Source organism: Parambassis ranga, chromosome 18 (genome assembly GCF_900634625.1).
Source record: "Parambassis ranga chromosome 18, fParRan2.1, whole genome shotgun sequence".
In the NCBI taxonomy this organism is placed as follows: Eukaryota; Metazoa; Chordata; class Actinopteri; family Ambassidae; genus Parambassis; species Parambassis ranga.
This window is the reverse complement of record NC_041038.1, coordinates 4,873,332-4,897,294: the sequence shown is the minus strand read 5'-3', so window position 1 is coordinate 4,897,294 and position 23,963 is coordinate 4,873,332. Positions and strand designations below refer to the sequence as shown.

Genomic DNA, 23,963 nt, shown 5'->3' with positions numbered 1-23,963 from the left:
TAGCAGAGCTGTCAGCATTTATTGCTGATGAAGAACATTCCCCATTCCACTCCGTTTAAATAGACACATAGTTTAGAACCTCTTCTGCTTTCACTCCAGTTACGTTTGACCTTTGCACCATGCATTAACAAATGTTTCTGAAACAAAACATAACCAGGAGGTTGCCAGGTTGGGTGAAAGTTTTTTTTAACCTTTTAGTGTATCCTCTACAGCAGACACTCACACATTTCTCTTTCATTTTCTGGGGAATGAAAGTGGTCATGGTTGCCAGGTTGGGTTAACCTTGCCACATCCCTAGGGGAGCAGGGAGGGGCCTGCAGAGCATGCTCAGAAATAATAAGTTACAATATGTAAATAGAGAGAAAAATTCAATGAGTGGTGCTATGTATGGAAGTATGTGTTCTCCCTGTGCCCCAACACTTCAGAAACTTTAGAGTACCCTGCTTGTAACTGTGAAAAAGAAAGCATTCATGCCCAAAGCAACCCTCCCTGTTGTGTTCGACAGAGAAAAATGTGTGTGTGTTAGGAGGAAAATGTCTCGGTGCATGCTGAGAGGTGCTCAGGTTGGCTGCTGTTTTGACAGGCATGCCTTAAATACCAGCCTTTTTCTCTGGGAGGGGAAACTCAGAATCAAAACAGACCCGCTATACACACACGTGCATGCTCGCACACACTCACACTCACTCACACACTCACACACAAAAGACTGTGTGTTTTTATCCCTTTGCACATACACAGTTAGAAATGGTCAGGGAGAATTTGTCCACTTTGCTGACTTCTTGGCTCAGTGTCACTGTCAGTGGTGATGGGAGCAGTGCTTTTGTGATATTACCCTGTTATTTTACCCACTTTACAATGCTGGTCTTTAATAAACCAAACACAGGTTTGGACTGGTTGGGTCAAAACTTTCTCTTGCAAACACTCTAGCCTTCTAAATTACTATACTTCTAACCTGTAGGCTACAAACACTCAATGATGTACTACATTGTGGCCCATACTTAGTAGTAGCATAATCAATGTAATAACAAGACAAGAACATGCTGGTGGTTTTGATTTTATAGTTTGATATTTCTGAACATGCTGCTTTAGTTTCAAATGGCAGATAAGCTTGGCTAGCTAGCTAACTGGTGAACATATGGTAGTCCTCATGACAACTTTGACACATATTCTCAGAGATAGAGTCTGTGTCCAGATTGTAATCATCTGACAGTCTTATGCACATCTCAGATAAGATCAGCTAGAAAAGGACTCAACTTTGAAGTCCACTTTCCTTGATGTGGTCATCTTGTCATCTAACAGGCTTTTATTGCCCTCATGCTATCACTCACCGTTTTTACCATGATATGAGTGAAGGTGGAGCTGACGCACAGTCACAACGAGTCATTCAGTCTGTCCTAATTGTAGTGTTTGACAGTTTGGTGTGACCACGCGTCTCTGGTTTCCCATCAGACCCTCTCTCAGCCAGTAGCTCTCCACATTGCAGGGACAAGGCTCGCCTTGTCTCAAAACCAAACCATGTGTCTCAATTCAATAAGTGGAACGGGGGATGGGTTTAGGAACTGTTATTTATTTCAAGTCAGACATCCACCTTGTGACTCTGTTTGTCGCCAGAATGGCTCCATTTAGTTCTTTTTTTTTTACACAAGTTACTCTATGGATGAACCTCCTGCAGTATTTACATTTTTCGTGGACAGAGCATGATAAGCTGAGTTGAACAGTTGAATGATCTAAAAATGTAAAAAGGGATGGGTGTTATTAATTCAAGTTAAAAGCATGGATGTTCCATAGCCTGCTTTATTTCAGCTGTGCGTGTGTGTGTGTTTTCTCAGTGGGGTGTCTGAATAACATGACAGGTTGATGGCTGACCAGGGCAAAATAGTATCCAAGTTATTACAATATCTCAATCTCTATTAGATTTAATCACAGTCAAGAGGCCAAACAGTGATGTCACTGTTGACTTTTTAACAGCAGAGCCAAGTTAACATCCATCCAAACTCAGATTTCACTGGGATCATACACACACATTACAAAGCAAACGTGTATGTGACTCCCATCCATGCTTTCATCGCTCATCGTTTCAACACACACATGCTCACCACACGCTCCCTCTCCATCATTATATCTCTCCCTGATAAGGGTCTCATAGCTCAAGCAGAAATCCTCCCACTAGATTTCTCCACTGCAATTAAACTGACTTTAGGGTCATCTGGCTTGCATGCTGCTCCACAGTACACTGCAGTGAGCAGAGCTGTGAAGAACGCCACCCTTCTCTGCCCATAAAAATTTGCCTTCAGTGTTTCAAGCTCAGCAGAGGGTTTGTCTGGCCTTGTTTGTGGAAAACCAGGTTTTAAGGGAGATAAAATCCGAAAGGTTTTTGGGTTCACATACGCCTGGGCATGTCTGAAGCAATTGTCTCTAAATGCAGTGTGCGTTGAACTTTGCTGTTGTGAACTCAAGGTTCTCTGTTGCCCTGCTGGCCTTACTGTGGTTGTGACTGACTGTTTTTAAGTTGTGCAACAGTGCAACACAAAGTTAGCTAGTTTATTTGTGCAGATTTTTATTTTTTTTTTTTTTGCATCATCATGTTGCAAATAAATGTGCAAAGGCCACTACAAATTGCATCAGGGGTGGCTGTGGGGGTCCCTCAGGCACTGGTCTTCCACCTAGGTGATTTCCTGTGTGGGAAGTTTCATTTACCCTGCTTGTTTTCTGTTTCACTGTGTGGTACGGTTTAGGCAACAAAACAGTCAGTAGCATCATAGTTATGAAGGAATTCCTCCACAGTTTTACTATGGTCGCTCAGGGATTAGACTGCATGTCGAAAACGAATGCCTGACCAAACATTGATAACTGACGAGATGCTGAACGAATGAAACATGAATGGGATTTTTACATATACCAGTGTGTGGATCCTCTTTGCCCTGCAGCATAACCTAGAAAATCAATGATTGTAAAATGACTTTAGCTAAACAAAATGTCACTAAAATGAACCTCATACTGAGCACCACACACACACATTCCCTGCATCACAAGGTCAGTCATTGGTACATTATGATGATTATCCTTTAGGGAAATGCTTTTTAACAGCCTCGGCTCTTTAGTGGTTCTCCTTGAACTGGTGGTAGGGAAAGGTGAGCTGGGACATTATTCTTTCTTTCCAAACTGCTCTCTCCTTCAGATTCATGTTCCTGACTGAAAAAAAATGCAGCCCTGAAGAAAAGAAAGAAAAACACAGCATAGGGTAGCCTGTGTCTGCCCCACCTCCTCCTCCCATGGTGGCAGATGGGATATTGAACTCAGACTGGCTCTTGTTCACCCCTGGGGACGGAGTCGGGGGGGATCAGCAGCTTATGGTAATGGACTGTAATTAGGAAAGCCAGTCTTTTTCTCTCTCTCTAAATGTTTCTTTCCTCAGTAATGTATGTGGCTCAGCCTCTGAAACTGACATATAAAACATAGATATAGTTTTACAAATGCAGAATAAATTGCATTCACATGCTTTATGCTGCTGCAGTGAGGAGGTCACAGATCAGGGCTTAGTGCAGTTACAATATCCCTGTAACATCAATTATAGAAGGTCAGGTGACAAAGGGGGGCAGTGCTTTGTAGAAATGTTACCCCTTTTCACACTTTTTACCCTGAAGGTAGAAGCTCAGCTATGTGGAAGTTTCTAATGACAGCTTAAAAGTCACTTTTAACAAACCATTTTGATATGTCGCTTATAGTGTTTCTCTGTGTCAGTTCGTGGCCTGACGGATCAGCAGCTGAATACAAAATACAAATAACATAAACAAAGGGGGAAATACGGTATGTAGAGGCTTATTTTCTGTAACAATGTTTTCATTTACTTCTACAACATTGTAAAGAATTGAGAAGAAGAAATGCAATACTTTTTATTAATTGAAAAGCATATGTATGTTATCACTAAAGATAAGAGTGTCAGACTTTTACCTGTAAATAACAACTTATTCTTCACAACAGTAACTCTCTTTATTGAAGTTTCAAATCCGGTGTCTGTGTTAACCAGCTACTGCACTATTAGCCTTGTGTTTTAAGATTAGGTAAGATAAGATCAGAGTTTATTCAACTCATTGAAGGGAAATTTTGATAATAAAGGCAATAATATAAAATAAAGTCTATGTTAAAAGTACCACAAATATGCAGATGTGGTTGAATATTATATTATGAAGGTTGTAAATCCAGTTTAGAGTCAAAATTAGGATAAAACAAATCAGAATGGGGACTTTATTCATACTACTCGATAATGCAAGGGAGGGAATAGCCTTATTTCCGATGGTTGTTGAATGCAGCACGACTATCCATGCAGGCAGCTTGAAGGAGAGAGAGGCAGCGTGGCCGAGAGACCTTTGGAGAAGCAGAGAGGAGGAGGAGAGACTGCAAGAGGAGAGGAGGAGGAGGAGGAGAGAGGAGGAGACAGATCCGGAGAAAAAGTTTGAAAGGCAAAGAGAGACGTTACAGTGGCCGGCTCGGTAGAAAAGAGGCGAGTGTTGGTTGAAAGAGGAGGACGAAGACGACTCAAAGTCCGCGTGTGTTTGGATATTTACCGGGGAGCCGCTGGGCACGCGCCTGCTCCTGTGTGCGTCGTCGGGCAGATTAGATGAGTTTGAGTTCACGATGAGGAGCGACCCCGTTCTGTTCGCGTCCAGCAGGGGTGAGTGGCTCCACCTGGGACTTTTTATTATCTGAAAATCACTAATAGACATTTACTGTGTATCATAACGGCGCATTTCATGTAGGATCTCGGTTAAGTCCACCTGAAACCTTTAAATGCTTTTCATGAGCTTTGGGATTATTTTGTTCGCTATATGTTATATTGTAGGTCATTAATCGATTACTGTTCTCATTACCGTAATGTACACTTGCTGTAGTTGTTACAACTATGTATCAGCGCGAAAAGGGAGCAAAATGAGCAGTGTTTGTAAAAAGGTATGCTGGGTCTTCTGACAGCCCGAGAGGGAGCAGGGAGGGGGAGACTGTGGAGAGACTGCTGGCTCCTCACGGTGTCATTAGGGTTGTGGTCGGTTGTCAAGTGTCTTATGGAGTAAGAGCTGCATGCCAAACTCCATTCAATCATCTGGCTTTACTTGCTGCAGATATGCAGAGCTTACCTGATTGTAAAAAACTTGAGAGTTTGACCTCTTTATGCCTCTTTATAGTAGTTAAACTTAACTGAATCCCTAATGCCTTTTACTGACACTGGTTAAACTGTTGTTTTAACACACTTACATCCAGCAGCTTACTTTAACAGCAGCTCACTGTTATATAACCTAATTTCTTGTTTCTAGCATTGTTACCTTTGTAAAAATGTGTTCTTACTTACCTCATTGTTGCCAGACAGCAGATCCTGCTACACATATGCTGCATGCTTCGTTGAAATATGAAATAAAGTATATTTATATCTCTGTCAATAATGCTCGAAAAATCATAGCTTGACTGTGCAGTTGTAGCTGACTTTCTGTTTTCTTATCTGCCCTACATTGTTGTGACTCAGTCCGTTTTTGGTATGTTTTTATTTTTTATCAGTCCGGGTCAGGTTGTAGTCCATATACACTTTATTCATTTAGCTTAGTACAGCTGCCAGTGCCGGTCAGCCAGTACACAGCCCAGGTCACTGTTGGGGCAACTTCACAGTGCAGCCAGAGGTTTCCTAACATGATCCTGGAATGACAACACAAATGCTTCATATCTCTAATTTCTCCTGCTTGTGGCTGTGAATGGAGTTCTACAATAACAGGACCAATGCTGGCAGCTGCAGGATATCGGGTAGCCCAGCGGCGCTTCTCTGCCCTGGCATTTGCTGAGGTTCCTACAGACATCCATTGTGCAGAGGGGGTGTAATCACGTCTCAGGAGCACATGGGCATGTAGTTGATAATGTTTTGGTTTGGGATTTGGTTTAACCAGTGTGGAAAACCAATATGCAGGTATGCAATGAGTGGAGAAACTCAAGCTAGTTTACCTAGTTTCCCAACTCTGTGTTTTCTTGGAGATGCATTTGTAAGGTTCAATGTTTTTACTCAGTGCTAAGTATTTGCTGTTGTTGGCAGTTGATTACATTGAAGTTAAACACACTGCATAATAGTGCAGATGCAGCATGTAGAAGCACCTTCAGAGACAAATGAGTCCCTCTGAATGGCCCTGAGGGGCTTGGTGTTGATTGGTTAAACTCACATGTAAAGACTGTTTTTATTTTTAAGAAATGACAGAAGCATAACAAAGACTGAAGAGATAAAAATGAAAAGTGAAATTAGTCTGAAAACAAGGTTTTTGTTACATTATATTAATTTAAAGGCAATGATTTCTTTGGTCACTTCTACTGCAAATTATCCCTCCATGCCAGCGCCAGTTCCTGCAATCAAAACATGCCTGTAGGTTTGTGACTAAATACAGTTTACTAGAAGTTCTAAACTAGCTCTGGTGTGTTTAACCCTGACTTGGTTTGCTTTCTCTGTTGACTTAAGCTGCATGTGGAATTTGGGATAACACAACAATCTATATTGGCAAAGTCAATGATCCCTCTCTGCAAGTCCCTACTTGACAGTGCTCCTACTTATGGCCTGCTATATTTAGGGGGCAAAAATGCACAAGTGTTAAAGTGTTTATTGCCTTTTATTATTGCAGCTTTCCTTGCTGAAACCCTGAGTTGACAAGCAATTAATCGGAGTGTGTGTAATGTGGGCAGAATGGGTATATGGTGTCACTATTCTGGCCCAGTTGGCCCATTTGGTTGTGCTTTATAAGGTGGGGGTTGCTTTCCGTCGTCCCTGCCTTGTTCGCCCCAATGATGATTGAAGTTTAAAGGTTTTCATCTGTCAGATGCATGAGCCCCCTCCTCCCCCCTTTTTGGTGGCAGCGGGGGAAGACGGAGTGGAGAGGATAGATGAGGAGAAAAGAGTTTGTAATCTCTCCCTCCTTCCCTCCAAAGCCAGCCTGTCAGTAAACTGGCATGCGGGAAGAGAGACTTTAATTTTGGGCGACTAATCATACCCCTCCCTTGCCTTCTCTCTCTGTCAGTATCCATCTGGAGAAACACGGGGAAAAGGATGGGGGTCTTGTGCCAAGCACAAGCGTAATTCAGAAAACCCTGATACATGCCAGATAGCACAGTTTCACATGGTCTATATGGAAGTGGCAACCAGCCAACTGATTTTCCTTCATCAACCAAGCATCTAGGTTTGGACTGCAGCCTCAAAATGTTAAACTAACAGTTAAAAAAGACCTATTTAGGTCCGATAATTTGGGTCCATTAAGCGGGGATCATTCCCGATGAGCCTCACCAGGCATCTTTAATAGGCTTATTGTTGTAATTGGATGGGCCTGTTGGCTTGTTGGGCTGTCTGTCTTGGTCAAAGCTTTTGGGATTAGAGTAAAGATGCATTGAGGAGGTGCAAGGTGTTGGTAGGTGTAACTGGGATGATGTGGAATGTGTGTGGGGTTCACACACACACACACACACAGAAATTTGTTTTATGTTCCATAAAAACAAAGAATTGGTGAAATATGTTTGAGCAAATGGGACAAGCAGCATAAAGTTTGTGCTAGGTTTTTGGATGGGCCTGTGTAGTCACACATGCTGGCACTCACACAGATCCTCCAATGGGTGTGTCAGCAGTGTGGTTCTGTAGGCTGGTCATAATGAGTGTTGATAGATGAAAAGGCCACACTGTCAGGAATATAAGCGTCTACAGAAGTGATGCTACCAGCCTGGCGAAAAGATAGGGATGTGATGAAGGCTAAACCCTTTGGAATGTTTTTATGTTGCCATACTATATTCTGTCTGAGATTTTGCTTGAGTTTTGAATTGTTATGCCTCAGACAGTGATTGCAGTCATTTGAGAAATTTTTCCAGAGGTGGCAATTCGGCAGTTAGTATAGTGTTCTACTTTCCATCCCTGACATACATACTGTGCATATCCTTTATTATTCTGTCTTTAAAATAGTTTTTAAGATTAATTCTAAAACTCATAGTCCAAAAACCCATAACGTTTACAATGGCCACCTTGTTCTCATTGAGCAACTGTGTTAAGTGTGCGTTGGTCCATACCAGTAAATCATCTCTGTGCTTCAACTGTTTGATTATTCCAGTACTCTTCTTATATCTGGATCAGTTACTGTCACCACTGGATAAATGAATGATGCCATAACCACTTAGTCGGTTTGCAACCTCTAAAACCTCCTCACTAATCAAAAAGTTCTGCACAGTATGACATTCATTTCTCACACCCAATCAGCTACCATTCTCAGTCCAATCAAGAAAACCACACATCTTATATTTACCAGAAGATAGAAACCCAAAGCTGGATCTTCTCTACACTCCATTCCTCCATCCCATCTCTTTCTCCTTGGCCTGTGGTTTTTAACTGAACACCCTCTAATTATCTTTTTAAAAGAGATACCAAAGGGAGCATCATCGCTCTTCCCAAACATTATCTGTCTTTAGCTTGCCCTCTTTCTCCCTCCCGGTTTCATCCTCCTTTCTCATATCTTCTGTAAACCTCCATCAGCACCTCCTCCCTATCCCTCCATCTTTGCCTCCTCCTCCCTTCTTCAGATCAGGCCTTTGCAGATGTGTGTTTGCGGTCTGGGAAACATCTGCTCGTACGGTAAACCACCTGTACTGTTCGATAGCAATCAGCCCAGCTCTGTGATGTTCACTTGGCATGCCCGATGGAACGAAGAAAACACACAAACCTCATAATTACAGACCTGAGAAACGTGGAGAGAGCGAGACAGCTTGTCTTTCATCATAAACTAATGCAGCATCGCCTGTAGGGCTGGGTATCGATTCAAATTTCAAGAATCGATTCGATTCCGATTCTCAAGATTTATAATCGATTATCACGATTCGATTCGATTCGATCCGATCCGATCTCGATTCTGGTTAGTATTATTAAACCATTTTGAGTTGTTACCTGAATCACTTGACTGTGTATTTATGCAACATATTAATCCTAGTGTTATACTGACATTCAACAGCAAATTAATGAAGTATTGGTAGTTCATGATGACTGTAAAGACCAATCCCCCTCCCAGAATGTTGATACAATTGCTTTCACAAACATGCTGTGGGTTAGAATACAGATCCAGGGCAGCAAACGGAGTATGCCGGAGGTGTCTATACCTGCAGCAGCTGACTGCTACCGGGACACTAACCTGGTGCATTATTGAAAATATTATATTAAAAATTCACCCAAAAGCCATTACTGTTGAGTACAAATGCACTTTTATTTTAATTATCAATATAAAAAACTAAAACATTCTCAGCCAGTGTAAATGTAAACATTGTTTAAAGTATGGCTTCAAAGTATCTAAATAAAAATCACAGTACAGTAACTTAGGAAATATAAGTGTCTAAGACAATCAATTGCCTTTAAAGTGCAAACATGTAAACTGTACATTTTAACTCGTACTGTAAACAGAAACAAATAGAGAAAGGCGTCGCCTATTAAAGTGCAAATAAAAATAAACTGGAAGTAAACTTAACTTAAGACAAACTGGGTAAGCTGTCCACTGGTCAACTCACTTGGGAATGGAAAGATTTTTCTGCAGGAAAAGTAGCTCATTGACATGCCCTGGGGTAAGGCAGCTTCTTTTTGCAGTGATGATGTCACCTGCAGTTGAAAAAACCCTCTCAGATGCGACACTGGTCCCAGGGACACAGAGATATCGCTTTGCCATATGAGCCAAAAGAGGATACTCGTTTTCATTCTCTCTCCACCAGACCAGAGGATTGTCCTGCAGTCCTGCAGGTCTCCTTGCTCTGTACCTTTTGATCTCATCTTCTGCCTCTTCTGCTCGAGTTTTCTGTGCTCCCCCCTCCTCTCTTAGTCTGTAAGCTTCCCCAAGGAGAGACTCCATGGCGCTGGATTGTTTGTGGTTGGCTGCAGGGGGTTGAGGTTGCACCTCTTCCTCCACTCCATCTGCTTCATCATCAGCATCATCTTGCTGTTTGAGAGAGTAGAGAGAGAATGTGTATTGTATACAGAGGTGTATGTCTGTATGACAGTGAGATTTTTTTCCACATGGCTTTGTATTATTACTTACATTAGATGCTTCTTCTTCCATCCCAACCACTGCTTCAGTCTGGAGTCTGGAAAAGGTGCTGTCTCGCTCCTCCTCACTCAGGAATGGCAAGGCTTTGAAGCGTGGATCGACAGCTGAGGCAACATGCAGCATGTCCTTCTGGTTCAAATACCTGAAATTTAAATTTCACACATTTAAATAATTTTATACAATCAGAGGAGGGTGCTAATGTTTTCTTATGTTTCATTTAATTCATCTCACACTCGCTCACTCTCACACACACACAGCATAGGCCTACCTTGTGCTCAGGTTTTTCTTGATCTCATCCTTGATGTCCTTAACAACTTTGGAGTCTTCTGGGAGGCTGGTCATCTCCTTCAGCAGCATGGCATGCAGGGGTGCGATCACTGAGAGAGTTGGGGACTTTTCTTCTGACATGACTTGAGTGGCTGTCTTCATTGGCTTCAGAGCTCTGACCACATCTTCTGCATCTGTTATGTCTTCCTCTTTGAGGCTGCACAGATCCTTTTCCTTTCTGCGGACTTCAGGTGAGAGCAGAGCGGCAGAGATTGCAGGTTGCTGCTCCAGAAAGCGTTCTAGCATTTCCAGCACACTGTTCCACCGGGTCACAACATCAATTGTGAGCTTGTGTGCTTTCAGCTGCAGTAGCTTCTGCTTTTCTTTGAGAATGCGGGTGGCTGTCGTACTGCGATGAAAGAATTTGGCGATGTGCCTCACTCTCCCAAGCAGGCGTGCAATATTAGGGAGTTTGAAACCGGCCTGCGAGGCAAGGTTGATGATGTGTGCAAAGCAGCCAACGTGGGTTAGCCCCATAATCTCAACCGCATGGACCATATTTGCTGCATTGTCAGTAACCATGACGGGGTCTTTGCTCATCAGCCCCCACTCCTCTATCGCCACTGTCATCATTTCTGCTAAACTGGCAGAACGATGGTCAGTTTCAACCTCCGTGGTCTGAAGTACGTATGAAATGAGGTTCCACTCCTCGTCTATGTAGTGTGCCGTTACACTCATGTATGATTCCGTAGCCACTGATGTCCAGGTATCACTTGTAATGCCCACCCTCACTGCTGACTTGAGCTTACTTTTTACATCTTCTTTGACTGACTGGTACATGTTTGGAATAACTTCTTCAGACAGACGTTTGCGAGACACCATAACATAAAGCGGTTCAGTTACCTTAATTAGCCGCCTGAAGCCCTCGTTTTCAACAACAGAATACGGGCGCATATCTTTGCAAATGAAGCCCGCAATCGCCTCAGTTATTTTGAGAGAACGTGCAGAATTGGCTGGTAGTTGTAGTGTTTGCTTAAGTTTCATCTGTTGTGGCCCGGTGGACGGCTTTGACATGAGATCTTGGTGATGTCGCAACATGTGGTTCCTGAGGTTGGTCGTATTCCCGCAATACTTCACTTCCATTTGGCATACCTTGCATATCGCTTTGCTTTTGTCAAGCTTATCTTTCTCTTTGTCGTTTCTGAACCCGAAATGGGACCAGATAGTAGCTTTGACCGTGTCGGGCGTTTTTAAAACCAGGGCTTGGCTAACGTTGTCGCTAGTGTCCGACGCCATGTTCATTGTTTTTATGTCTTCACAGCAAGCGCGCCTACGTAAATTCAATGACGCGACTAATGGGGTTAAAGTTCACCGGAGGAAAATTTATTTTAAAAAATCGATTTTTGGACGTACGAATCGATCTTTAGGAAATAAAATGAGAATCGATTTAAAATCGGAGAATCGATTTTTTCAACACAGGTCTAATCGCCTGGCCTCTGATCTGTTCATAACTCTCCCTCTCGCTTGGTGTTCATCCAAGTTCTGCTTTACAAATCCTTTATGAAATATTTATAGCTGGTGATGCTGCAAGACTTTCACAGCTTTCCACTGTTACTGCACACCAAGGCCGTTTGCCTGAATATGTAGATGTTATTTTCTTATAGCAGAGGCAGAGAACACGACCCTTTTTGTGCAGGTTCGTGTGTAATCATATGATAATTGTCCAAATTGGTGCATTCTAGTGCTCCCCTACTGTGTCTTTGTTGGCTTATTGGAGGCAGTAACCATGATGATGCCAGACTGTAAACCAACCTCAATTAACAGCAACCACTGTCTTACTGTAATAGCCAACCAAGGTGCTATTAACTTTCCCAGAACCACAGAAAGTGCTCTGTGAAGATTGGGCGTTCATTACTGTAAGAGGCACAGGCTTCTCATGCATTGGCAAGTGGGTATACATTTACCCTATTGGAGAGTTCTGTCACCTGAACTGCTGAGGCACACCAGGAACAGCTGTTTAGAATTGAAACAAAAAAATCCCCAGAAAGCTTCACTGGAAACAGCAGACAGCCTGAAGGGGTGACATAAAGCTGATTCAGCCTTAGATGTGGATTTGAAGATGTTCTGTAGCTTGACTAACAAATTTTGTTCTCTAATTATATTCCAAAAAATCACCACGTGAACAGGTCATTTATATGAGTAATGAATCTTGTTTGCATGGAAGTAAGTGAAAGAAAATTCCAGAAGTCATAACTGTTTAGAAGTACCATTGTTGTTCATGCCATCTGTACTACTGTATGCATATTCTTGGACTGGGAGCACTAAAAGCTGAGCAAATTAGGGCTGCTTTTATAGCCTTTTGGGGATTCTGAGCTCTTCTAATCATGAGAAAATACTAGCTTCAGTGTACCCATGTTCCTGACGTATCTGTGGCACACATACATCACTTACATATACATACACTTATCTTTGTTAATTACTTGTTTCTGTGTTTAAATCATCTGATAATACAGCCCTGATACTTAAGAAAGGATTTGAAAGTATGACCATGAAACATTGTGTTTAGTGAAGATGCAAACATGGTCTCACTGAGCAGAAACATAGTTTTTTTCATTAGGAGCATAAAGACTTTAGTTTGTTTTTGGCATCTTGAATTTGTACTCCCAGCCAAGTGGTGTTTGCAAACCTCCACTTATCCAAGCAAACTTACTAAGAGCCCATGTTGATTTACAAGAGTGGCATGGCTTTATGACAATGATGATGGTTTGTAATTAGAAGGACTCAGATACATTTTCTCAAGGGAAAAACCACTGTCTTAACTTGGTGAGAGCTTTATTTGAAAGTGTGTGTGTGACTGTAGACTCACTGATATTGGATGATGTTTGATGTTGTCTGCTACATAAGTGTGTGTGTGTGCAGATCCTGACCTGAAAGCATGTTAAATACCCAGACTAAACACATCCCCAACCTGTTAAAGACGCTGTTTGTGACAAGAAACCTTGCAACCTAAAACGCACACAGAGTGTTATAGTGTCTGTCAGAGTGCCGTCAATCACAACAGCTGTATTCTGGGAAGAGGGCAAAAAGCACTCCTACTTCTAACCTGGCTATGCATTTTTTGCAACAACAATGGAGCCACAGGGTCTCAAGTTCTCGGTGAGACCCAAATATGACCCCAGTGGCTTACACACACACACACACACACACATCTCACCCAGGAAAAACCCCTTTGTTCTGAGCTCCGGGAAGTGTGAATACCTGGTAGTGAAAACATCCCAGTCACTTGTCTAGGTGTTTTTGCTGAGTGTGTAGGGATTAATTGTTTTGTTTGGAAAGAGCTCCTATCATTTGTCATCCAGGCCTCATGTTGACACAGCAAGTGTGGTTAGAGACAAATAACAGTAAGTATAACAATAACCTTGGAATACATAAAAATTAATAATAATAATATAAGGCAAATACATAATATAAGGCAAACATGCAAAATTTGAAATGTTTTTTATCAGAATGAAGTCTAATCATTACATTTGTAGTTTCTTGTGGAGTACAATGAAAAAAATGTTGTAGAATCAGTTGAATGACAGGCAGCAGTAATTTTTTTTCTTTTTTTTGTTTGAAGAAAGGGCGTGGGCAGTTTGTTTGCACGACAAGGTTTTGTTTTTTCCCCCGCTTGCCCTCAGGCCTTGTCTGAGGGTGGTCCTTCTCCACGCCACTTTATTTTGCCATCTTTGGTGATCTGGAGAGTTCATTTTAGGGTTTTTAATGACACACGCACACAGGTTGAGCTTTTTGACCACCCTAGTGGAGGTAAAGTATTGCACAGGTTGCACAAAACTCTCTGAAACAGTAAATGGAGCAGTAAAGACTTGCTTGGCTGTACTCAGTGTAATATAAAAACCGGCAGCGGTGAAAGTGATCTGGGGTGTGTGTAGCTGCACAGCGAGGGATGTTAGTGCTTGTTCTCTGTTTGACTTGATTGATGATGCTTCCATCTGACTGTGAAGTTCAAAGATGCTTCCAGTGGCTTGAGATAACAGGGTTATTTGTAGAAATAGTGGTTTAACTTTAAGTCTCTTTCAAGCCTAATTTTGTTTTATTGTTTATGTCATTATTATTAGCAGTAATATTAACATGCTCAGTAATTTGTTTGCAGTGAGAGAGGGTCACTATGATTTGATTTAAAGTGCTTCACTGAAGGAAAGATGACTTTTTCGTATGGAACAGAACCGAGTAAGAACTGTGGTATTTGCCATACAGGTAGTAAAACTCTATATTGTACTTGCTGGCTTTGGTTGCACTTTCCTGTTTCTTTTGCGGATAATAGGCTTTTATCCAGCACTCCTTTGTCCATGTGTGGCCCAAAGTTTTGTGTAATTTTACAAATGTTTATCATTTAAAAGGAACTGGCAGCACCATATCTGGTACAAGGGCACGACTCAGCTGTGGTGGAGTTGTGCTTCTGTTCCCACCCTTAAAATCCACTATTAAGCTATGAAGTCCATGATGAGCATGGAAAAAAATGCAGAAGTATGACTGCAGTATGAGCAGCAGATGCGTTGCTTGGCTGGCTTCTACTGATAATGAACATAAAGCCCTAGAGGCAAGCTGGTGAGACATGGTTCATTTAGACTGGCTGCCCACACTCTAATCATGCAAAGTTAGTTCAAAATCTGTAAAGTTTCCCATCAACAATAATCAAACCATATGTTGACTCACACACACCTTTGTGTGTCATATATGCACACAGGTGACATGACACACTATGTGCAGCTATAACATTCTTCTCACATGTTAATGATGTTCTGGTTGGTGTTAGCCATCTGGATCCTCTAATTCTGCAACAAGGCCACATAAACTTTGGCTTAATTTAACATTTGGTTGACTTTTTAGCTCATTTTCTCTACTCTACCCCACCTTCACTCTCTCTTTGCTGGTTTACCTCTCTCACTGTCTCTTTTTCCTCCTCATTGGATTCTACAGCCACTCCCTCTCTTGTAGGATAATGAGATTATGTGAGGAATGTGTGAAAGCGGCTGTGTTTTCAAACTTAGAGCTTCTTCCCAATCTCTCCTGCAGCAATGAAAGCCTATACAAATTTCTCTTTATATTCCAATGAAAAGTTCTGGCACTATCCCTTTCTGTTGTTCGCCAGCTAGCAGCACCCTCACCTGTTGTTGGTTAATCGCATACTTTTGTGATAGGTAGGGGGGAGTTATGATCAGATGTGCTATTGAGGCATGGTTTCAAGGAGATATAAGAACTTTATTGCATCATCACAGATAAAATAGTGAGAACATTTAGTTCCTGCTGAAAAGCCTTTTTTTGGAACATCCAAGTCCAGAATGTAGAGTGTGTCTAGAGCTGATCGAATTGGTCTGCTGAGACTTTGGGCACATCAGGCCAATCAGAATACCTCCAGTGCCAAATATGAATGTTAAAATAATGTTAATGAGCTAATTTCACATCATCTGTAAAGAATATAAATGTATCCCAGCTGGCTTGACAGAAGATGACGTCATTTTGTGATCACTGTCAAGTCATATGTGTCTTACTTTGTGAACACAGTATGCCTTGACTGAACTTTTCAAGTTTGACACAAAGGCACAGGACCTCAGTAAGCACCTGCACCCTAACCTTGTATTCATAGCAATAGTTGATCTAAAGCAATGTATATTGATATTTCTTACGCCTATGGTGGAAATTTCAAGTATGTTTTAGGTTTGGTACCCCCAAAGATTTACTTAAATGGTAAACCCTGGTCTATCACATGAAACAGACAGTCTTCTGTATTGTGTGAAACCAGCTTGTGACTGGAATGATGTAGTACAGTGCATTTTCCACCTCCCCTGTGACACAAGTTGTAGCAAGAAAAGAACATCAAGCACTCCAAGCCACCTCTTCCTTAGTACAAAGGGGTTAAACAACTCTCCATCATTAACTTCATTTGCCCCCTTCAATGTGCAGTGTGATGTCATCACCTTTGATACTATCAGATGTTTACAGAAAGCTTGAGTTGCACCAAAAAGCCCCTCATTTTGAGAGGCGGTTATCTCAGTGCCTGTGCAGAGCGTGGCAGCTCCGAATCACACTTGTGAACTCAATCTGATGTTTGTCATATCACAACAAACTCTGAGATATAAATGCATGAAGGTGTGTGGACATGCTCCAGCTGCTAGCTCTATGCTAGCAGCTCCTGTTATTGTGCGGCTGTAATTCTGCCGGTCAGGTGGGTTGCCAGGTCTGTCCTTGTCCAGCAGCCTGCACTGGGCTAAAGTGTTTTTTTTTTGGTTCTGTGATTGATTGACTGGGTCTGTTTTCCATCTCTGTACCTGGCTGCCCACTTATTTGTTATATAATAGTGTGTTGCTTTTGTTCAGCATCTGCTTAACATTGTTTTATAGAGCCAAAAGACACTTGTCAAAGCTGCTTGTAAAGCATACAATACATTATAGGATTGATTAATGAGCTAATAATGACATGGTCTGTTTCTGTGAGTACTTTGTATTTTGTGTGTGTTTATTTTGAGCTGCTGTATTCAAAATCTGATCTTTATGCAAAGCAGTTCTACTGTGTTTAAAAATGGAATAAATGACCAAATGTGTATTAGGCCACAGCTAAAGATAGGTTTTAAAAAGGGCCCCATGTCCTGCTGCGTGGTTTAAAACGTTGTCCTGTTGCATCAGGAATGTATAAAGTGATTCAAATTGAAATCATTATATATGCTTTTTCAGGTTTAAAGAGTCTTTCTAAGGAATTTGTTGACCAAAAGAAAACTTTAAACACTACAAAACTCATTAGCAATGTCAGTTGTAGTTTGGTCTTAAATTGCTCACAATAAGGTCTAGTGAATTTGGGTCATGATTTCTGAAAAGAACTTTCATTTCTAATGAGATTTTCAGCTGTGTTCTTTGGAACCACAAGCTGGTAAATATTTAAATCTCCAAAAATCTGCAACTCACACCAAAAGGATTTGATGGATGAAAAACTCAGCAGGCCACAAGAGAAAATGAAGGTTTAATGTTGGTGTGAACTGTCTCTTCACAGATACAAATAACAATATGCTAGTTCATCTCTCTACTCTGTAGCATTTAGTTCAGTTAACTGTCACTTGAAGTGGGACACGTGAACATTTTGCCCTTGTTTTAGGCCTAAAAAAGGTTCTACTGTTCCATTTTGTGTGATACTGTACTGTAACAGGATGACAGCTTATGCTAAAAATACACTTCTTCATTTCCAAACACCGTGCTTTAATGTTTCTGTTGGCTGACATTACACATCCGCACAGTTAGAGTCAAACAAAACTTTAACTTTGGTCTGTTGTTCATCATTAATACGGGCTGAAGTTGCTGCAAATGGGAGTGTGAGTCAGTGTGAATGTATTTTACGCAGAGTAAGGGATTATTACCAACATTCAGTTTTACCTGAACAACAACAAAAAATCATACTGCATCCTGACTGTGTTGTCTGTATGTTTGTTATGCAGCGATGGAGGAGCTGGTGTGTGAGCTGCGCCTGTTCCTGGACTTGCTGGACAGGGAGTATCTGAGCGCTGGGGTCAGAGAGAAGAAGACCCACCTCTCCAACATCCTGCACAGAGTCCTTGCAGACAAAGGTGAGAAATACTTCCCTTTACTCTGATGGGTTAATGAAACTCAAAGTTTGTGCTGGTGTAAGTACCAGAAAGATTTGAATAGTGACGGTTGCCCTGTTGCTGTAATCTGACAGGTGTAATATTGAAATGCAGTTCATTGTTTATGTCCAATGTGTATTGTCTAGTGCAAAAGGCATTCACTGTATTCACTCCTCTCCCAGAGCCTTCCTTCAAGTCAGAGATCCACAGTGGTCTGCCAGCCCCGCCTCAGATGCCCCTTCCAGAGATTCCTCACCCCTGGCTGGTAAGACAACTATAATAAGTTGCTCCCCTTACTTATACAAGTGGATGTAACCATAGTGGGTTTTAACAAAGATATTTCTTCTGTCAGCTCTGTGTCACCTTATTTCCAGAGCTGTATCTTGTCTCCCTCTCTAAAATAAGCCTCAGACTTATTTTGGCTGCTGGGTGCCAAAATCCTGACAATTTTCAGGTGTAAGAAATGGTAGCAAAGACTAACTCTGGCAGAAGCAATGAAAATTAAAGCTGCAAGCAGCATTGCGGGCCCTCGCGCACCTTGCGATCCGCGGGGTCATCGCAGTCTTCTCTCCTATGCTCTCGTCTCCTATACTCTCCTGTGCTATGCTCTCCTCCTCTCATTTCCACAGATATACAACAAACACATGTTTACAACCAAACTTTCCTGCTACCAGTAGGTGGCGCTATGACCGTATCATCCTATTAGCATATATATGTGTTTAGACTCGGCTCCATGGCAGTACTGTAAGATTTTGTCCACATTGCATAAAGTATATGGGTAGTACTGCATAAAACACAGCGAGTTCCTTTGTAATGGCGAATGGTCAACTTTGAGGCCACTCCCCCACCACACGGTAATACTTTTGAAAGAGTTTTGGAATGCGTCTATTCCCTATGGTGTCCTGAGTGGACACAGTGAATTTCAGCTGAATTGCATGAAGTATGCGAGGCACGAAAAGTTTTATAGCAGGGTCAGAAAACGGTAAAAATTACAAAAAAAAAGTCAAAATGGTGGACTTCCTGTTGGGTTTGGAGGGGGGGTCCAAGAGACTTTTTTGTGCGTCTTGGGGTGATACACATGTGTGCTAATTCTTGTGATCCTGTGTCAAACTGGCCAGCGGGGCTACGCATTAGGGCAATAAATACAGTGACTTCCTTTGTAATGGCGAATGGTCAACTTTGAGGCCACGCCCCCGCCACACCGTCAGACTTTTGTAAGAGTTTTGGAATGCGTCTATTCCCTATGGTGTCCTGAGTGGACACAGTGAGTTTTAGCTCATTTGGATGAAGTATGCGAGGCGTGAAAAGTTTTGCAGCAGGGTCACAAATCGCCAAAAATTAACAGAAATTTCAAAATGGCGGACTTCCTGTTGGGTTTGGAGGGGGGGTCCAAGAGACTTTTTTGTGCATCTTGGGGTGATACACATGTGTGCCAATTTTCGTGACCCTACTCAAAACAGGCCACAGGGGCAGGCAGAAAAACCTATGAAAACACAACATTTTGTGTAGCCAGTAGGTGGCGCTCTGTCAAAGCCTCAATATTGTTGTATAGATGTGTTTAGGGTCAGACTCTGATCATACATGTGACATTTCGTACAGATCGGACCGAAAACGAAGAAGTTATAGAGACTTTCTGTGTCCTCAGAAATGGTCAAACTTTGAGGCCACGCCCCGGCCACACCGTCAGACTTTTGTAAGAGTTTTGGAATGCGTCTATTCCCTATGGTGTCCTGAGTGGACACGGCGAATTTCAGCTCAATCCGTTGAAGTATGCGAGGCGTGAAAAGTTTGGCAGCAGGGTCACACATCGCCAAAAATGGCCACAAACCTTCAAATGGCGGACTTCCTGTTGGGTTTGGAGGGGGGGTCCAAGAGACTTTTTTGTGCGTCTTGAGGTGATACATATGTGTGCCAATTTTCATAATCCTGTGTCAAACCGGCCAGAGGGGCTACGCGTTGGGGGCGCTATAGAGCCATTTTTATATGTGCATTTCAAAAGTCAGCAAATTTCAAAATTTTTCGGGCCAATGAATTTTTCTACCAAGTTTGGTGAGTTTTTGGGCATGTTAAGGCCTCCAAAAATGCGATCTCGGAGGGGGAAAAAAAAAAAAAAAAAAAAAAAATTAAAGCTGCAAGCAGCATTGCGGGCCCTCGCGCACCTTGCGATCCGCGGGGTCATCGCAGTCTTCTCTCCTATGCTCTTGTCTCCTATACTCTCCTGTCCTATGCTCTCCTCTTATTTCCACAGAGATACAACGAACACATGTTTACAACCAAACTTTCCTGCTACCAGTAGGTGGCGCTATGACCGTATCATCCTATTAGCATATATGTCTGTTCAGACTCGGGTCCATAGCAGTAGTGTAAGATTTTGTCCACATTGCATAAAGTATATGGGTAGTACTGCATAAAACACAGCGAGTTCCTTTGTAATGGCGAACGGTCAACTTTGAGGCCACTCCCCCGCCACACGGTAATACTTTTGAAAGAGTTTTGGAATGCGTCTATTCCCTATGGTGTCCTGAGTAGACACAGTGAATTTCAGCTCAATTGCATGAAGTATGTGAGGCGTGAAAAGTTTTGAAGCAGGGTCAAAAATAGGCAAACAATTGCCACAAAAGTCAAAATGGCGGACTTCCTGTTGGGTTTGGAGGCGGGGTCCAAGAGACTTTTTTGTGCGTCTTGGGGTGATACACATGTGTGCTAATTTTCATGAACCTGTGTCAAACTGGCCAGCGGGGCTACACATTAGGGCAAAAAATACAGGGAGTTCCTTTGTAATGGCGAATGGTCAACTTTGAGGCCACGCCCACACCACACCGTAAGACTTTTGTAAGAGTTTTGGAATGCGTCTATTCCCTGTGGTGTCCTGAGTGGACACAGTGAATTTCAGCTCAATTGCATGAAGTATGTGAGGCGTGAAAAGTTTTGAAGCAGGGTCACAAATAGGCAAAAAATGGCCACAAAAGTCAAAATGGTGGACTTCCTGTTGGGTTTGGAGGGGGGGTCCAAGAGACTTTTTTGTGCGTCTTGGGGTGATACACATGTGTGCTAATTCTCATGATCCTGTGTCAAACTGGCCAGCGGGGCTACGCATTAGGGCAATAAATACAGTGAGTTCCTTTGTAATGGCGAATGGTCAACTTTGAGGCCACGCCCCCGCCACACCGTCAGACTTTTGTAAGAGTTTTTGAATGCGTCTATTCCCTATGGTGTCCTGAGTGGACACAGTGAGTTTTAGCTCATTTGGATGAAGTATGCGAGGCGTGAAAAGTTTTGTAGGAGGGTCACAAATCGCCAAAAATTAACAGAAATTTCAAAATGGCGGACTTCCTGTTGGGTTTGGAGGGGGGGTCCAAGAGACTTTTTTGTGCGTCTTGGGGTGATACACATGTGTACCAATTTTCATGACCCTACTCAAAACAGGCCAGGGGGGCAGGCAGAAAAACCTATGAAAACACAACATTTTGTGTAGCCAGTAGGTGGCGCTCTGTCAAAGCCTCAATATTGTTGTATAGATGTGTTTAGGGTCAGACTCTGATCATACATGTGACATTTCGTACAGATCGGACAGAAAACGAAGAAGTTATAGAGACTTTCTGTGTCCTCAGAAATGGTCAAACTTTGAGGCCACGCCCCGGCCACACCGTCAGACTTTTGTAAGAGTTTTGGAATGCGTCTATTCCCTATGGTGTCCTGAGTGGACACGGCGAATTTCAGCTCAATCCGTTGAAGTATGCGAGGCGTGAAAAGTTTGGCAGCAGGGTCACACATCGCCAAAAATGGCCACAAACCTTCAAATGGCGGACTTCCTGTTGGGTTTGGAGGGGGGGTCCAAGAGACTTTTTTGTGCGTCTTGAGGTGATACATATGTGTGCCAATTTTCATAATCCTGTGTCAAACCGGCCAGAGGGGCTACACGTTGGGGGCGCTATAGAGCCATTTTTATATGTGCATTTCAAAAGTCAGCAAATTTCAAAATTTTTCGGGCGAATGAATTTTTCTACCAAGTTTGGTGAGTTTTTGGGCATGTTAAGGCCTCCAAAAATGCGATCTCGGAGGGGGAAAAAAAAAAAAAAAAAAAAAAAAAAAAAAAAAAAAAAAAAAAAAAATAATAATCCTAAGGGTTTCAATAGGGCTCTTGCACCATTCGGTGCTCGGGCCCTAATTAAAGCTGCAAGCAGCATTGCGGGCCCTCGCGCACCTTGCGATCCGCGGGGTCATCACAGTCTTCTCTCCTATGCTCTTGTCTCCTATACTCTCCTGTCCTATGCTCTCCTCTTATTTCCACAGAGATACAACGAACACATGTTTACAACCAAACTTTCCTGCTACCAGTAGGTGGCGCTATGACCGTATCATCCTATTAGCATATATATCTGTTCAGACTCGGGTCCATAGCAGTACTGTAAGATTTTGTCCACATTGCATAAAGTATATGGGTAGTACTGCATAAAACACAGCGAGTTCCTTTGTAATGGCGAACGGTCAACTTTGAGGCCACTCCCCCACCACACGGTAATACTTTTGAAAGAGTTTTGGAATGCATCTATTCCCTATGGTGTCCTGAGTAGACACAGTGAATTTCAGCTCAATTGCATGAAGTATGTGAGGCGTGAAAAGTTTTGAAGCAGGGTCAAAAATAGGCAAACAATTGCCACAAAAGTCAAAATGGCGGACTTCCTGTTGGGTTTGGAGGCGGGGTCCAAGAGACTTTTTTGTGCGTCTTGGGGTGATACACGTGTGCTAATTTTCATGAACCTGTGTCAAACTGGCCAGCGGGGCTACACATTAGGGCAAAAAATACAGGGAGTTCCTTTGTAATGGCGAATGGTCAACTTTGAGGCCACGCCCCCACCACACCGTAAGACTTTTGTAAGAGTTTTGGAATGCGTCTATTCCCTGTGGTGTCCTGAGTGGACACAGTGAATTTCAGCTCAATTGCATGAAGTATGTGAGGCGTGAAAAGTTTTGAAGCAGGGTCACAAATAGGCAAAAAATGGCCACAAAAGTCAAAATGGTGGACTTCCTGTTGGGTTTGGAGGGGGGGTCCAAGAGACTTTTTTGTGCGTCTTGGGGTGATACACATGTGTGCTAATTCTCATGATCCTGTGTCAAACTGGCCAGCGGGGCTACGCATTAGGGCAATAAATACAGTGAGTTCCTTTGTAATGGCGAATGGTCAACTTTGAGGCCACGCCCCCGCCACACCGTCAGACTTTTGTAAGAGTTTTGGAATGCGTCTATTCCCTATGGTGTCCTGAGTGGACACAGTGAGTTTTAGCTCATTTGGATGAAGTATGCGAGGCGTGAAAAGTTTTGCAGCAGGGTCACAAATCGCCAAAAATTAACAGAAATTTCAAAATGGCGGACTTCCTGTTGGGTTTGGAGGGGGGGTCCAAGAGACTTTTTTGTGCATCTTGGGGTGATACACATGTGTGCCAATTTTCGTGACCCTACTCAAAACAGGCCACAGGGGGCAGGCAGAAAAACCTATGAAAACACAACATTTTGTGTAGCCAGTAGGTGGCGCTCTGTCAAAGCCTCAATATTGTTGTATAGATGTGTTTAGGGTCAGACTCTGATCATACATGTGACATTTCGTACAGATCGGACAGAAAACGAAGAAGTTATAGAGACTTTCTGTGTCCTCAGAAATGGTCAAACTTTGAGGCCACGCCCCGGCCACACCGTCAGACTTTTGTAAGAGTTTTGGAATGCGTCTATTCCCTATGGTGTCCTGAGTGGACACGGCGAATTTCAGCTCAATCCGTTGAAGTATGCGAGGCGTGAAAAGTTTGGCAGCAGGGTCACACATCGCCAAAAATGGCCACAAACCTTCAAATGGCGGACTTCCTGTTGGGTTTGGAGGGGGGGTCCAAGAGACTTTTTTGTGCGTCTTGAGGTGATACATATGTGTGCCAATTTTCATAATCCTGTGTCAAACCGGCCAGAGGGGCTACGCGTTGGGGGCGCTATAGAGCCATTTTTAT

General features: G+C 42.6%; 1 protein-coding gene across 3 annotated transcripts in view; it reads left to right on the top strand.

Moving 5' to 3' along the window:
* The first annotated feature begins 4,363 nt into the window (after nucleotides 1–4,363).
* Nucleotides 4,364–23,963, top strand: part of afap1 (actin filament associated protein 1) — a 70,138-nt gene continuing 50,538 nt past the window's right edge. For all 3 annotated transcript variants that reach the window (XM_028429219.1, XM_028429218.1, XM_028429220.1), the window contains exons 1-3: nucleotides 4,364–4,672; nucleotides 17,824–17,952; nucleotides 18,153–18,235. In XM_028429219.1, coding sequence (XP_028285020.1) covers nucleotides 4,636–4,672; nucleotides 17,824–17,952; nucleotides 18,153–18,235 — 249 coding nt within the window. In that variant the 5' untranslated portion in view covers nucleotides 4,364–4,635. The remainder of the gene's footprint in view (nucleotides 4,673–17,823; nucleotides 17,953–18,152; nucleotides 18,236–23,963) is intronic.